The 16,535-nt window shown below is 39.1% G+C and overlaps 1 protein-coding gene across 1 annotated transcript in view; it reads right to left on the bottom strand.

Annotated features, from left to right (window-relative positions):
* Positions 1–16,535, bottom strand: part of rasgef1b (RasGEF domain family member 1B) — a 29,900-nt gene that overhangs the window by 969 nt on the left and 12,396 nt on the right. Inside the window, exons 5-13 of the mRNA XM_005808791.2 lie at positions 12,578–12,793; positions 12,119–12,193; positions 11,182–11,277; positions 10,035–10,137; positions 8,187–8,266; positions 6,382–6,477; positions 2,754–2,849; positions 1,842–1,965; positions 1,229–1,301 (exon numbers count right to left, since the gene is read on the bottom strand). Of these exons, the coding sequence (XP_005808848.1) occupies positions 1,229–1,301; positions 1,842–1,965; positions 2,754–2,849; positions 6,382–6,477; positions 8,187–8,266; positions 10,035–10,137; positions 11,182–11,277; positions 12,119–12,193; positions 12,578–12,793 (959 nt within the window). The remainder of the gene's footprint in view (positions 1–1,228; positions 1,302–1,841; positions 1,966–2,753; positions 2,850–6,381; positions 6,478–8,186; positions 8,267–10,034; positions 10,138–11,181; positions 11,278–12,118; positions 12,194–12,577; positions 12,794–16,535) is intronic.

Genomic DNA, 16,535 nt, shown 5'->3' with positions numbered 1-16,535 from the left:
GTAAGTTAAAAAAAATCAAAATCATTTTCTTTAAATATAAAATGTATAAAACTTTAATAAAAACTGCAGGTGTGTGTCTGTATCTGGGGATGTTTCTTTTGTTAAAACTTTGTTTTTCATCCAGTGGTTAGAAAATCCAGAAATTTTACTCAAGAAAGAGCAGCGATAATTTATATTAAAATTACTCAAGTAAAAGTAAAACGTGCAGCGTAGCACAAATATTCCTAAATAGTAAAGGCATAATATAAGTTAATTATAACAATGATATTTATTTTATTTGTTTTTATTACTAAAGCTGGGAGATGTTTTCTGTTAACGGCAGATAGGATGCATAAGCTACAATAATTGTATGCAATATTGTAGCTACATTGTTTGCTGTTAGAGTTAGTTATGATCAATACATTTTTAGAAATACTACATATTTGTAGTAGAAGTATTTATTTATATTTTATTGATCATTATTAATTAAAACACTCTTGAGGTTTTATTACTGGAAACGTTTAGTTTTCTTTAATGGAAACACACATCTCTTATTTGGAAAATTATTGGTTTACAAAATAGTGTTTTATTTTGTTTCCTTTTTTGTAATGTTGTAAATTTACCAAAATAAAGCTAATCTGAATGTGAGTCATGGGAGTCATCCCATCAGTTTTAAGATTGTACTGTTTCTGTCCACTGGGGGGCAGTGGAGCTTCACAGACGTGCTGCTCTAATACGTGGAAGGATTTCAAAAGTGATCGGCTCTTGTTACCAACACTGAGCTCAGTTATAAGTCAGGCAACAACTAGGAGTGATTATATGACCTTCGAGTCAAAATGAAAATGTCTTGTGATTTGTTCTGACCATCTGACCTATGGATGTTAAGTTAGATTTTTTTAATGCAGACAGAGGAGTTGTTCTGAGGTTTTTCTTTGTTCTACTAAAGTAACAGGAACAGCTCATCAGTCATTGGAAGACAACCTTATTGACTGAAAAACGACTGCAGAATGTGAGACATAGACAAGGAGAGAGCGTTTTGCTTTCTGACATGATCAGCAGTGGAGGCGAGCGCTGACACTGTGTGTGTTTACTGAGCAGAGTGAGAGGTCAGCCTCCCATCGTGACCTACATCGCTGTGGTCAGCCCGGTCGGAGGAGGGGATTTGATTCTGTTCGCTGCGATTGAAATCCTCACAGCGTACAGAGAGGGCGATGAGGAGGAAGAGGAGGAGGAGGAAGGTCATACACACCTCAGAGACTTCCATCTGTCCTTCTCCATGTTGTTCTCAGGACCTTCGCTCTCGTACGATGCCAGACACAGAGCTACAGAAAACAAAAGGAAATCATTATGTTTTATTGATGAGCGGATTCCCAACACAAAATGAAAGCTAGGGATGCACCAATCCACTTTCTTCACTTCCGATACCGATATCTCAGGTTTAGATCCGATCAGAGCTGAATCGACTTCAAACATTTCTTTTTCTAAATGCATTCATGAATGTACTGAGCTACAAATTAATTTAATAATTTCTCCTTATTTATGACTTTTGATGACCTGTGGGTGTGTTTGGTCACCAAGGGAACCAGTGACAAGTAAGAGAGCTAAAACCTGAAGCTGGACTTAAATTTTACTCCTGGAAAAAACAGTGGATGCCAAAATTAGCTTTGATATCATTTTAATTAAACAACTTCATTGAGCTCTACCCGGGTTTAAACTGGGATTGAACCTAAGTTCTGTTGATTACTGTGACTAAAGATCAACATGTTAATGTTTAACATGGACTAAAATAGCTTATAGTTAGTCCTACAGAATGTTTGAGTACTGTTTAGGGAAGTCAATAAGTCCTCCAATGAGCTGCTCACCATCTTCAGTAAACACAGGCGCGGTCAGCAGGTACTGCAGGATCTTGCGGTCCTTCTCAAACGGACACTCCACTTGCTTCCAGGTCATGAACTCACTCACTTGTTTGGCGAGTTCCCAGAATTTCTGGAACATAATAATACGAGAGATTATTATCCAAAACCTCTAACACCCATTTTACACTTTCAATTAGCCAAATGTTAAAGTAGAACACTGCAAAAACACAAAATCTTGGCAACTATTTTTATCTAATTTCTAGTACAAATATCTTGGTGCACTTGAAATAAAACAAAACTAACTTAAGACGTAACTTTTCAGCAACATATGGGAGCTTTTTTAGAATCACCAATTAAGGGAGTGTTAGTGTTAAGAAATTATTGACTCTAAATAAGTTTCTATATCTTGTTGAAAGGTTACTCTTAAGATAGTTTAAATAGACTTTATTTAAAGTCTACCAAGATATTTGCACTAGAAACTAAGCTAAAATACTTTGTAAGTTCTGCAGAAACAACATTAACCTGACTTGCTGCACTATGTTGGCTGTTCTGAGGTGTTAATGTGTTCAAATATAGCTTTAAAACATCTTAAACATGGTGAAGGCAGAATAAAAGCCTGAGCAGAGTTTCACAGGAAGGTGTGAAACCTTAAAATAACCATGTGACAAAAATAATATTTGGTCAGTCATGTATGTTCCATGGAAACACAGCTGAAGTTCAAACATCCAAGTCCTACTTCCCTCTTATTCTTTGGTTTTTGGGGAAGTGGTAACGCATAACAGTCACTTGTTGCCATGTGTAGTAACTATTTCAATAGTTTGTGACATTAAAAAGTCAGAGTGTGGCAAAATCTGTCGCTGGGGAAACTACCTCTGTTGTTTTTTTAGCATTCAGGGGGAATTTTGAGGCTCAGCTCACCTCAAAATTGATGAGGCCGTTCTGCAGCCGGCTGGCGCATCCCTCGTTGAGAAAGTAGATGTCTTTAATGAACAGGCTGAAGAACGGGATGACGATCTGGAAGACAGCAGGGAGAGAAGAAAAAGGGAGATTTAAGTGGGGATTTCCCTTTGGCGCTTTGTTATTAACACCTGGTTTCACCTCTTATTGCAGAGGTGATTAAATTCTAGAATGGAGCAAATCTGATCTGCAAGCACAGTTAGTTTTTGGGCAATTTATTATTATAATTTTTTTTACAGAAAAACATATTCAAAAAGTATTAGGTGCACAAAATAGAATTCTGTTTATAAAAAAAAAGTTGTTGTATTTTTATCTTAATATTTGGACAAACTAGAACCAAAAACACTGACTTGCTTTTACTCAAAAGCCAATCTTACAACGCAAATAAGGATCCAATCAGCCCCAAAATGTACAAACTGTGGGCTTGTCTTCTACTGGATACAATGGCTTGCAAAAGTATTCATACCCCTAGAATCTTTTGTGTGTTTTGTCACATTGCAACCACAAACATAAATATCATTAATTAGAATTTCATGTTAAAGACGAACCAAAAGTGTTACACAATTGTGAAGTAGAAAGAAAATTATACATGATCCAAAAGATTTTTTTGCAAATAAAAAAAATGAAAAGTGCAAAAATATTCAGCCCCCCTGAGAAACTAACTGAAAAATTCAACTACTTAATCAGATGTTTTGGCATAAAAATCCAACAAAAAGAGTCGGATTTTAATAGAAATCACACTGCATTGTTTTTATTATTTTAGAATAAAAAAAATCTTTGTTATAAATATTTTTCTAATAAAAAATATTTATTGAAACATTTTTTAGTCTTACTAAATCTGCAAATAATGTTTTTTATTTTTTGTAAAACTAACCTAGACAGATAAATGTAAAACGGCACAAAAACATCTTTTTAAAAATGTTTTTAAAAATATACTATTTTTGTGGCCCCATGTGGTTTCAACTTAGCAGTTTTGCCCCCCATTGCAAAATGTCTTATTGTAAAAGGTGAATTTTCCACAGAAGAAGAAATCCCTTTGAAACATTTATTATCAAAATAACGATTTAGGTCACTAAACAAAGACCTGATTAATTTATGTTACACTTAAAGAGGATTTCCCTGCTTTGCAGAAGACATCAGGTCATTAAACGCCACTAAGAATTAACATCCAACACTGTTTTCTCTCTTATATTAGTGGCATCTGCAGAAAGCTGCCACACTGACCTAAAAAAGCCCCCCCAGTCTGTCACCTCTTTCCTGACTTCCCCCCACCCATCAAACATTTATGACACGATGCTTTTAGGAGCCACCAGAGCAGCAGCAGCAGCAGCTATCAAAAGCTATTTGCGTTGAATTCTTTGTGTATTGCATGCTTCAAATCATCCAGTCGTACGTCACATCTGAAGCCACCGCACCCTCCGTTTGTTTTTCTGTTCCCTTCTCAAGCCTGCAGATTCCCCTCCTTTCCAGTGTGACTTCAACTGTAAACATGTTTCTGGGAAAATTTGGGAGCAGCTGACTGAGCCGTGTCTCTGAGAGGCCACAAATCTGGAACACAATGACCTACGAGGGACTGCAGGGGTCGGATGATGTTTACGAGGACAGGCTCATGAGCACGCTCGGTGTACTGCCGTAACACGCGCACATGTGCGCATCCTAACAAACATGTTCAACTCTGGATGGAAGCAGCAAGTTTCCAGATTATTAGTCCTTAATGTTTATTTTACAATGTAACACAGAAACGCTAATTATTTTATAGTGAGCAGGATCTAAATTTGGAAGCTGGAAATCAGACTCAGAAACTCGAAGAAGGGAGAAAGAAAAAAAAGATTGAAGACAGCAGGAAGAGAAGAAGGAAACAAGTAAGAAACCATACTAAGAAACCAAACACTTCAAAAACACAACATTTCAACAAGTCATTTTGTCTTGTTTCTAGTGCTAATATACGATCCCACTTGAAATAAGAAACTAACTTACAAGTAACTTTTCAGCAAGAAATAGGAGCTTGTTTAGTGTCAATAATTCCTTACTATTCATGAAACGTTATTGTTCCATTGGCAGATTATTTCACTTATAACATGGGAAAAATGTCTTGTTATAAGTGAAATAATCTGCCAACATGTAGCTTATCATAAACAAGGTTAAGAAAGTTCATGAAAGAATGGCATTTTTTTATATCAGTTTACAAATTGAAGCTAATTTGTACTAAAGACAAGCAGTTTAATAGATAAAAGTTTTTTCAAACAATTTAAAATCTGAGTTAGAGGCGGATCCTGAAATATTCTCCGCATTCCTTTCAGTGAAATGTCACAGAGGACTGTTGCTACACAACCAAACATCAGACACACCAAGTCTGTTTCAGATTTGCAGTTTGCAAAACAGCAACAACGAGTCAGCAGGGAAACAAATGTCTGACGTTTTAAATCAGTAAAAGCAGCTAAACTGAAGCCTCTGTTGATTTGCTGCGGTTTGAAGGTCATAAGCAAACCTTCCTTACAGGAGAGGTCACCAGCAGGAACATACCAGACTGCCTGGGAACTTTCCATTTTGTGACCTCGGCCTCTCAGTCTGGAATGTTTGGATATCTTCGCTCCAAAATAACTCCGGGAGCCGCGTGGATATTGACAGAACAATCCGTCTCAGTTAATAAAATGTTTGTGAGAGGAAGCTCGAAGGAGGAGGGGACCATCAGAGAACGCTATGTGATCTGGCAGGCGGCCATGTTGGACAGGACCCCTCCTCTTGTGACTCGGTCACCGTGTCCCCACCGAGCTGCGCCGTTATGCAACCTCCTGACTGCGGAGGCCGAGTCGTCTGGGGATGCTGCTGATGGCGTAAACACGGTGGGGACGTGGCGTTCAGACGCCAATCAGACACAACCAGACGTTTGTTTTTCCCTCCCTTGATGATTATCCAAACTTTTTACGAAAGAGGAATGCTGGTTGAAGGAGATACACACCCCCATTACTCATTTAGGACTCAGACTAGAGCAGAAATGATTTTTTCGGACTAATCATGATTAATCGATTATTGAAGTAATCGATTAATCACTGACTGGAGTATGTACACTCAAAAAAAGGCCATTTGCTGAAAGAACATACATAGACCCGTATCTAGGTCGAAATTCTACATAAAATATATGTATTTGGTATTTAAGATTAAAAAAAAAACTTTTGTTGCATCTGCATCCTTAGCTACAAATAATTAAGGAATGCTTTATTGCTGCATTTTACGCAGTAAAATGTTTATTTTCTTACTTAAAAAATAATTACATTAGTTGTTTATTTGCATCTTTTAATCTATTTCTAATGTTTGAAAGAGTTGCAAGTGAAATAAAAATTCTGGGGAATTTGTCAAATTTCTTATTTGATTAATCGATTAATCGCCAGAACAATCAATTAATCGTCAGAATAATCAATTGCTAAAATAATCGGTGGTTGTAGCGGTATCTCAGACAGATGTTTGAAATCTGCAGCACAGATGTTCAGACTTTCATGTCTGAGGCTGTGAGTCGGAATAAATTTGTTTTTGGAGTAAACGTCACAAAAACTCAGATTCTATCCCAAGTCGGGTTCTGTTGAAGCCTCACCTTCTCTCTGCTGCTGTTGGCTGTGATGGACCTCTGCATGGCGCCTCTCAGTGCTGTTCTGTAGTTGTAGAAGTTGCTTGAAGGATCCATTTGATGCTATGAAGAGGAAGACGGACAGAGTCAGTTCAACATCTGGCGAAGACAAGAGCATAGGGTGAGCCAACGTTTACATCTGGGGCCGATACGAACAGGAACCGAGCTAAAAAACAGGCTGAAGTTCACAGAAGTACCCATCCAACCTGAACAAAATACATATGGGGCCCACATTCACATGTTCCCCCAGTTTAGTAAGAGAACCCTCTGAGTTTAAAGGAGCTATAAAGTTAGCATCACTGCAGCAACTTCTGCTTGAAAGTCCAGGATTTACGGCAGTCGGGCCCAGAGGAATTAAACAGGAAGGTAAAAGACGTTTTAAAGAGGATGAATATGACTGAAGAATAAAAGCTGATCATCTCCAGTGAGACATGAAGGAAAAATAACAGCGGCATCTGAAAAGCTTTCAGGTCCTGCAGAGTCCCCGCTGACTTGTCAGATGTTTCATCAGATTGACTGACTGAGAGTGTTTGGTATTCACTGTGAGTGTTTTCCCCGCAGTGTGCAGAGCTTTCTGAGACGCGTAGGAAAGCTGAGTGATCTGCGTCTGCCTTCAACATCTGGGGGCATCCTGGCTGCAGAATTCCCACTCTCTGTCTGCAGACTTGTCAGTTCAGCGTGTTTGCTGTTAGAGCTGCTTGTTTGCTGAAAGCGTTTACTCTCAGGTTGGCCTGACTCACAAATCTGTGTGGAGTTTTGTTGTTGGTTGCAGAAATTTAAAAGTAAAGCTTTAACAACTTAAAACTTTCTCTATCATTTACACATTTAAAACAGTGTAAAAACTAATCGCTCTTTTTGTGTTAGCATATGAGCGATCCCTGCTACGGCTAATTATGTTATCTATAACATTGTTACTTTGATTCCAAAACACAGACATAAGCAAAAACATAAAATTAACACCTAAATTTAGTGAAGGTTTTCAAGCTCTCATAGTTGCGCATGTGGGAATTACAAAAACAATTTTTCTTAATGGAAAATACATACATGTCTCACTAGGTTTTTGTTCTAGTATGAGGTCATTTTTCAGCTGTATCAAATTTAGTGTAGTTTGAAAAACTGTGAGGAAAAGACAGCTTTGCATCACACAAGTCACATGATCAACAACCAGATGTTTCTACTGGCGGAAAAGTCGAAGTAGACGACAGGAAGTGGTAGGAGAATGATGGTGCTGCCAGGTTTTAATAGCTAATTTAATAGCTAATAAACAAACATATTCATGTTTGATTTTAACTGTATTTCATATTTAATTAAACAAAACTGTATTTTTTCAACATTAGCAAAATATTGACAAGGTTTTAAGCACATTTGTAATGGAACTCCAGCAATTGACTACATATCTTTACAAGCTTTTAGCAAGTTAGCTCATCAGGCTAGCTGCTCGGTTAGCTCAACACTAATGCCACTAGAAACTTGTCATCTGCACTTTTAAATTATAAAATATTTTCGTATTTCAATAAGCAAGGGGGGAAATGTAGAAGGCTCCTTTCAGATAACAGCATGCAGCAACAGGCAGGGGAGGGGCTGAACACTTTCTCTGGTGTCTCATTACAAATTACAATCTTTTGTCATTTTTTTTAAAACTTAAATTACTTGTTTAATTTTCTGTTAAATATGTAATTTTCATATTTAATAGAAAATATGAAAATTTCATAAATTATTTAAGGTTTCTAATCATTTTAGGGTGACAATCAGGAAAAACCTCGTAGGCTCACCTCTAAGATGTCAAACTTGGCCGTTTTGACTTTACTCCAGGTTTTCTTCAGTCGGGACACGGGGCTCATGTTCATCCCAGCTGCAAGACGAGAACAAGAACAAAAAAAAATGGAGAGAAAATCACAATGAGCGATAAAGAGATTGCACATTTAGGCCAAGATGATAACATTAACACATGGCATTTTCCCGGCTCCACCCTTCCTCCCCTCCCCTCGCAGTCATCGTCACTCTGATCTCTTTTTTTTCAGTCTTTATGTTGTTTCCTCTGATGCAGCCCAGTTACAAGGACCGAGGAACAATGAGAGTTAGCGCACGCCTGGTTTCCCCTCCCAGCACTCTGCTTCCCATATGCTAATCCCTCTGCATGTTCGAGTGTCTCACAGGTCACACTCAGAGCAGGAATGGCAAAAAACAGCTCCTACACCGAAAGTGGAAATCCAAAACTCAGAACCGATCCACCCAGGCTGAGAGTTATGTTTCCAAAAACCACAGCGGAGGAAAGTGGGATCTGATGTCGCCTTGGTAACGCCATCTGAGAACAAAGCCACCAGAAACAGGTGTTCGCTGTGGTAAAAACAAGCCCTTTGTTAGCTTAGATTCTGTGATTTTCAGCAGTAAGCTGGGATGTTTGGGGTTTAGTTTTCTTCTAAACACAAAATCTTACCAAGTAATTTTTTAGTTTCTAGTGCAAATATCTTAGTACGCTTGAAGTAACACAAAACCAACTTTCAAGTAACTTTTCAGCAAGAAATAGAGCTTGTTTAGAGTCAATAAGTCCTTAATAGTGATGAAAAAGTTATTTTTTTATTGGCAGATAATTTCACTTACAAGACATTTTTGTCAGTGTTACAAGTTAAATAATTTGCCAATGAAACTAGAACTTTTTCATCAATATTAAAGAATTATTGACTTAAAACAAGCTCCGACATCCTGCTGAAAAGTTACTTTTAAGTTAGTTTTGTCTTTTTTCAAGTGTATTAATACAGACCAAACATGCTAGGTAAGATTTTGTTTTTTGCCGTGATGCTCTCTTTCCATTAGTATTCAGTCTAATTTCCAACTTTTTTATCCTTTCGTGACATTCAAATCACATCTGGTTGGAGTAGAACGAAACCCAGCCTCAGATTTGATCAAGTGTAAAACTATCCTGCTTGGTAAATAAAGGTGAATAAGGAGATTTCCTTCAGAGGTGAGGTAGCCTTTTGGATGAAGCCCTTCAGTAATGCCTAGCCCGGATGGTTCCCTGGAGATGAGGCTGGTGTAGACAGTTTTGCCTTTGGCACTCTCTCTGTTTCTCAGGGGAGTCGGGTAGAGGACAGCTGGCACTCCAATGGTCCCTCCTCTCCATTGTGAGTCGACTCTCTCTCTCTGGTCAGTGTTGACCATCTGCTTTGGCTGGTTTGTTCTCAGTCCTCCTGTGATTCTGCCCCTTCCCCCTTTACTCTGGCCACAAAGATCCCTGGCTCTCCTCCTGCCCTGAGGCCAGGGAGAGGAGCCAGATCCACTGCCCTGGTGCCGCTTGGATGCTCAAAGAGCTGTTCGCCGGGCCCCCAGTGAGGTCAACACAGTGCCTAAGGAGACTCACCACTAAGTGCTTTTAGACTCCTTAAAGAGATACACAAAAACACTTTTATTCAGCCTTTTGCAGACATGCCAGACCCCAGTTGGATCTGGCATGTCAGTTTGGTAATTGGTTCAAGCTACAAAGATGCACTGGTCGTGCAAACTAAAATGAGAAACAAAATCTAATCACTTACGATTTGGCAGAAAGAAGAAAGAGGAGTTCTCAACAATTCAGTTAAGCAAAAAGCTGATTTGGGAAGAAATAAAAAATAGACACAACTCACATATGATGGCCATGAGGGAGTTAAAGTTGCCGATGTTGAAGCATTCACGTGCCACGTCGATGAAGAACTCGATGACTCGAGCTCGGTGCTTCTTCTTCACAGGCTGTTGAACATAAAAATTTACTGAATTATGAACGAAAATTAAGAACCTGTGAGAAAGTGCTAAGGGTCAGTTTGCATGCAGAGATTTTTACTAAACTATGTTTGTTTTTTCTTCATTTGTCTCCTTGTTTGTTGGGGTTTTTGAACCAATGTGACCAGAAACTAAACATAAGTTTATTTTCAACAATATTTAGTGTAATAAACTTACAAGAACAAAAAAGTAAAGATTAAAATATTACATTTTGGTTTTAACTGGTGGTAGGATATGTCAAAAATAGCTTCTTCCAGTTTATATGTTGAACAAAATATTATCCTTAGAACTGGTACAGAAAAAACATAAATGTAAAATCTTCATTTATTGTTTCTGTTTACTTACAAGCTAGCATTAGCACTGTGGCACAGCTACATAACCGTTTATAACCATGAGCCTTGGGTTAATAAGTTGTGGAGATTTTTGTTGCACAAATAATACATTTTGAGGTGTGGTTACCACTTTGGCACATATTGATTGTTTTGGGATTTTTCACTGCAGCTACATAAAGTTTAACAAAGTGATGATTTAAAACAATGAGCTCTATTTTTTTTTTTAAACCTGTGTAATTGTTTGCAATTTGTTTATTAAATGTTTAAATCGAGGACCTATGCTATATATTGAGCGCCTTGGTTTGGGGGATTTTCACATTTCTCTGTACAAACAAGCTAGCATTAGCACTGCTGTTGCTAGTTAGTTGCTACAAGACATTAGAAAATGTGGCTACTCCCTTGAGCCATAAATGTAAAAGTTGTGACCATATTTATGAATATTTCATTAATTTTCATAACTTAGCAAAACAGTTTAACAGAAAATGAAATAAGTGTGACCAGCATCTGTTATAAGATAGTATTTATTTAGAAAAGATTAAAAGAGACAAGATTATTTCCACCAAATTTGCTTCCAGTAACGCTGCAGGGATTTGTCTTTTTGAATTCTTTTAGAATGAATTCCAATTTCTGCTGCTTTCATTATCATTAATCAGGAAAACAAAGACTAGTCTTTGCCACTCACCAAACAAATCTCTGTGGCGACCAGATAACTCAGTCTGTTGAACCAGTCGACGTAGGCTTCCAGGTTGCTGGCCTTCTTGCGATCACTGAAGCAGCTCTGCAACAATAACAGGTTTTCTATTAGTGACGCTGGTAACTGCAACCTGAAACATTTCCGGATGGGTGAAATAAAGCTTATATTTGCCTTTTCTCCTCCCTCTCAGTCAATGCATCACTGAGCAAGCTAAATAAGCTCCAATCTCGCTCAACTTCACCGTGCCTCCATCAGGACAATAGTTGTCCCATGTTGCATTCAGCTTCTTTGTGTGGATTCCTCTTGATCTGATTCCACACATTCCTCTGGCCTTACGCCACTCTCCCCACCAGGCACATTTTAAATGCAAACACACACACGCATACACACGCACAAACGCCGTCATTTCTGTTTTTGAAGGGGCTTGTTGGGGGTACGAGGCAAACTGGCCAGAGGCACAATGGCAGCCCTAACCCCCTCCATCAACTCACCTTCCAAAAAAGGGTCTGTTGCCTAGCAGCCGAACGCCAGACAAGAGAGTCCGCCACCCAAAACACACACCCCTTCCCAATATAAACCCTTAGGAGCAGCGGTTGCTAAGAGATGAGGTGCACATCTAATCCAGACACTGGGATGATTTGGGGAAACAGCCAGTTAGGTGTGTGTGAGCGTGTGTGTGATTGTGAGTTGGATATTTGGTCTGCTGCTGCAGTCTGAAATCACCTGGCCTCGCTCTGACCTGTGCAGCAGACAGAAACCGTGTTGTGTCAACTCAAGATCCGTCTGGAGTGAAAACTAGAGCTTTCCAAACCATAATAAAAAGACAGATCGGATCGGCTGCCTTGCGTGCAGACAGGGAACAAAGATTGAGTAATCTCTGTGTAGCCTTTCTTATCTGCTGGTTTATTATTAGAAAAGCTGTTACCTTGTCATTGTCCAGAGGGTCTTTATGGACGAAAGCCTGAACAAACTCTTCAGGTCCGATGTAACTCAGTCTCTCCTGAAAGCAGAAAGGAAAAAATGAGCTTCCTTGAACTTTAGATGTAACCTCCTCTATATGCTTTTTTATTATTATTTTTGCTCAACGTTAGAGCCCTGAAACTCCAACACAGTGGATTGATTTGTTGCCTGGAAATCAACCACTCTCCTCAGTAATCGATTACTATATTAGTTGACGATTATTTCAATAATCGATTAATCCGATGAATCATTTCAACCCTATTTGGCATGACAACTTAAAGCTAGCAGTGTAACAAAATAAAAAGGATTGTTGGAACCCGAATTATGATAATTAGCCTTGTGAGCCAAACACGCCTGGGAATTTGATGGGTTTGTCCTTGACAAGGAGCCAAAAAATCTGACTGGAAAGTAAACGTCTGCGTACCAGCTCTATGTGTGTGAGCTGCTGGGCGACAGTGAAGGGGTCGTTGCAAATGGAGAGCAAGTCTCTTTGGGTCGCTGCTTGGGGTTTGGCCTTCAGAGCCGTCAGCCGCTCTGCCGCCGTGGCGTTGACCTTCACCAGCGCCTCCTCGTACTGGCTGAGCACCGTCAACCTCCTGATCAGACCCTGGCTCATCTGCCCCACCGCCTTCTTGTACACCTGGAGGACACAGAGAAAGGGAAAAAAAGCTTATTGAGAGCTTGATATTTAAAATATGCAAGGAGTGTTTGTCTGGAATGCCAAGGATGTTGCTGTCCTGTTCTAGACAATTTGTGTTTGCAACATTTGGGTGGAGAGTACCCAAAAATTGTACACAAGTAAGAGTAGATCTATACTTCAACATATTTTTACTCAAGTAAAAGTAAAAAAGTAGGTAACATTTATTTGACGGGTTGTGAATAATTCTGTCATAAACATGACGTAACACCTGCCATGAACACGAGTAAGTCTTCATGAATATTTATGACTGTTGTCATAAAGTGTCATTCAGTAAATTATGACACTTTTAATACAAAGCTGACATTATTCAAAATGTCTTCGTGACAACTTGACATTAACCAAGAAATTATGATCTGACATAAATTTGTTATAAAAGTATTGCTGATTAAACTTTAGCTTTAATAACATAAAGCTATATAATTTTTAAAGTTTCTGAAAATCCAGAAATTTTACTCAAGTAAGAGTAGAAATACTTCATAATAAAATGACTCAAGTAAAAGTAAAAAGAACAAAAATACTCCTAAAAGTAGATAATAAAAAAAGTTATTCAAGTAATTGTAATTGAGTAAATGTAACTAGTTACTACCCAAATATGGAAATTACATAAGCCCCCATTGCTGGGCACTTTGATGGAGCTCAGGAGGGGCAGAGCTCTTGGCTCAGTAGCTCCGGGGGTCGAGAGGTCGGCCTGTTCTGAACATTTCCTGTGACTCCAAACAGACCACAGTTAGATAAGTGTTCCCTCACTGACCAAGGTCGGCCCACAAGTTGCATAAGATGGTCCACAGAGGGAAGAAGTACATGTGTGCTTGATTTTTGTGTATTTGGAGCAGGTTGCCCTGCAAAAACACAAATTGACTTAAAATGAGCCCCTATCTTGCTAACAGTTCATCTATTACTTAGTTTTGTCGTATTTCAAGTATACTAAGATAGTTGCACTAGAAACTAGACCAAAAAAATACTTGGTAAGGTTTTGTGTGTTTGCAGTCTAAGGTGATGGAGTTCAGTTTTCATCGCTGGACTTTCTGCCAGTTCATTTTTGTAATCTGATGAGCAGCCAGGATTTTGATTCAAGTTAACCCAAAACAGATTTTGTTTTTCTTCCTTTGAGTGCTGACAAATTAAAGTAATATTCCAAACATCCAACAAAAGATTGAACAAATATCCCGCCTCAACCTGAAAACAGCGCTGCAACAGTCCACTGAACACTTGGACAACAGCGAGGAATGCCACAAGTGAAAATCGCTCCGGTGGCCACTTCAAAGTCAACCATCTGCTGCTGCTTCTGTCCCCACTACAAACAGACGACACGCTGGGCTTGGGTAAATTTAGCTGCAGATCATGGAGACAGCTTGTTCTGCCTTTGCTGAACAGAGGGACTTCATCACAACATTGGTGTTACGAATGAGAGAGCCTAGCAGGAGCCTAGCAGGAGCCTAGCAGGAGCCTAGCAGGAGCCTAGCAGGAGCCTAGCAGGAGCCCAGTGTTCGCCGACACCATGAACCCTGGCGGCGAGCCGAAGCTGGCAGGTGACTGCTCGGTGCCAGCCATCACTACTGAGGGCATGGCTGGTTTGCTTTTTTAATGCATTTGCTTTTCTTGGCCACGCGGCATCACCACCTGAACTGAAGCAGACGCCAAAGTGTTTTAAGATGTTCATCCATCCAGAACTAATGAAAGAAATACTGAAATCTGCATCTTATCCACAAATATAACCCTGCGTTCAGCGTAGAAAGCAGTAAGAATAACTGTTACTCACCCAGCAGTAATGACGTTTGCTTTCAACCCAACGATCTTTCCAACTGCGTCATTTAATCCCAGATTCACAGCAGCTGACTCCTACTCCGCTGCTAACAACTCCAGTTTAAAAGGGGAATCTATTGGGACCGATATGAGTTCACTGAGTTTAACCCTCCATATCGTCATGTCTACTGCAAAAAACACAAAATCTTTCCAAGTGTTTTTGGTCTAGTTTCTACTGAAAATATCTTAGTACACTTGAAATAAGACTAAACTAACTTACAGGTAACTTTTCGGCAACATAAAGGAGCTTCTTTTAAGTTAATAATTCTTAAATAATGATTAAGAAATATTAGTTCTACTGGTAGATTTGGGAATAACTTCTTGTTAGGAAAAATGTCATTTTGATCAATATTCAAGATTTTTTTACCCAAAAAAGCTCCCGTATCTTATTGAATAGTTACTTGTGAGTTAGTTTTGACTTATTTCAAGTGGGCAAAGATATTAGCACAATAAACTACACTTTGTTTAGGAGATTTTGTGTTCTTGCAGTGTTTTATCTGTTTTAAACTCTGAATACATGCAATATGAAATTCAATAGCAATTAATTTATAAATATTTCAATCTACCTTTGGGCAATAAGCACGTAATCATTATGTGTTATGCTGAAGTGGCAGGATGGAACCTAAATTATCCAAACTTATAATCATTATATCAGTACAGCTTACATATTTTTACCAAAATATGTTTTTTTCCAGATTTAGTAAAACTGTCACCATGTTGTGACAGTTTGGTATCAGACAGATAAGCTGCCAAAACATACCAGTGCTTCTATTGCAGTCTGCAAAAATGCACCAATCAGAGCCAAGAGGCGGGTCTTAGCGCTGCCAATCAACCGCCTGTACATGTTCAATGTGCTAATGGTGGAAAAACTATTCATCCGGCCTCATCTGTGGCTATGCTAGCAAGCCTCAGCTTTCGTGACAGACTATGTTATGGTGAACCACAAGGGCAAGCAGGACGGGTTGACCACAAGAGTGATTGACAGCGCTAAAACCCTCCTCCTAGCTCTGATTGGTTTCTTCTGACTGAATGTATTTGTGCAGTTGTTACTGGGAGAACGTAGAGGAGCTCAAATTTTCACAGTATGTGTGTCTTATATTGTCACATCAGAAGGATAATTTGGTAAAAAAACAAAAAAACCTATTTCTTATATAAAAGTTATATACTGCAGCTTTAATCTACATGTAAAAACACAAACTAGCACCAGCTGGATAAATGGAGATCCCAGTGCTAGACTTGCTTCTTCGCCGCTGCTTCCTAATATATCCAACCAAATCCATAATGACAGTGTCAGTACGGAGATCAAGGTCCTGGTGTGTTTTCAGTGTGGTTTGGACTCAGCTTTTAGCAGATGTTCAGAGCATCTATTCTGGATCCGGGTCTGTTTTCCCAGAGCTGCAGCTCTGCACAATCTGGTTCTTACTCCGGTCAGCAGACCTGCTTGTGGTTTGGCATTTGTGCCTGGTTTTCCAAAGATTCTCTGAAAATCTCCGAATGCAAAAACAGATATGAACAGATGTGAAGATACGCTCTTCTCACTTCGGTGAGAGAACAGCTCACATTTACTGCAACATGGAGGTTTCCAGGAAATATCCTCTGGCCGTTTTTACCACTAAGACATGTTTTAATCGCTGCACCAGTTCATCACCTACGGACACATAAACAAAACAGTCACAAACTTTTGCTGAGGCGATTTGTGTCCTACTGAGGTTTCTCTGAAAACCTTGTTTTTTGTCACGCCGAGCAAAGAGAGAGAGGCCTGTGTTTGCCTGATGGCTGCAGGATATTCAGTGTTATTGACTCTGATGGTAAATCAAATGTTTATATGCTGTTTTTCTGTTACTCAGACGTCTAGAACTGTCACTTTGACCGGCGGAGG

Source organism: Xiphophorus maculatus, chromosome 12, assembly GCF_002775205.1.
Source record: "Xiphophorus maculatus strain JP 163 A chromosome 12, X_maculatus-5.0-male, whole genome shotgun sequence".
Lineage (NCBI taxonomy): Eukaryota > Metazoa > Chordata > Actinopteri > Cyprinodontiformes > Poeciliidae > Xiphophorus > Xiphophorus maculatus.
This window is presented reverse-complemented; position numbering and strand designations above follow the sequence as displayed.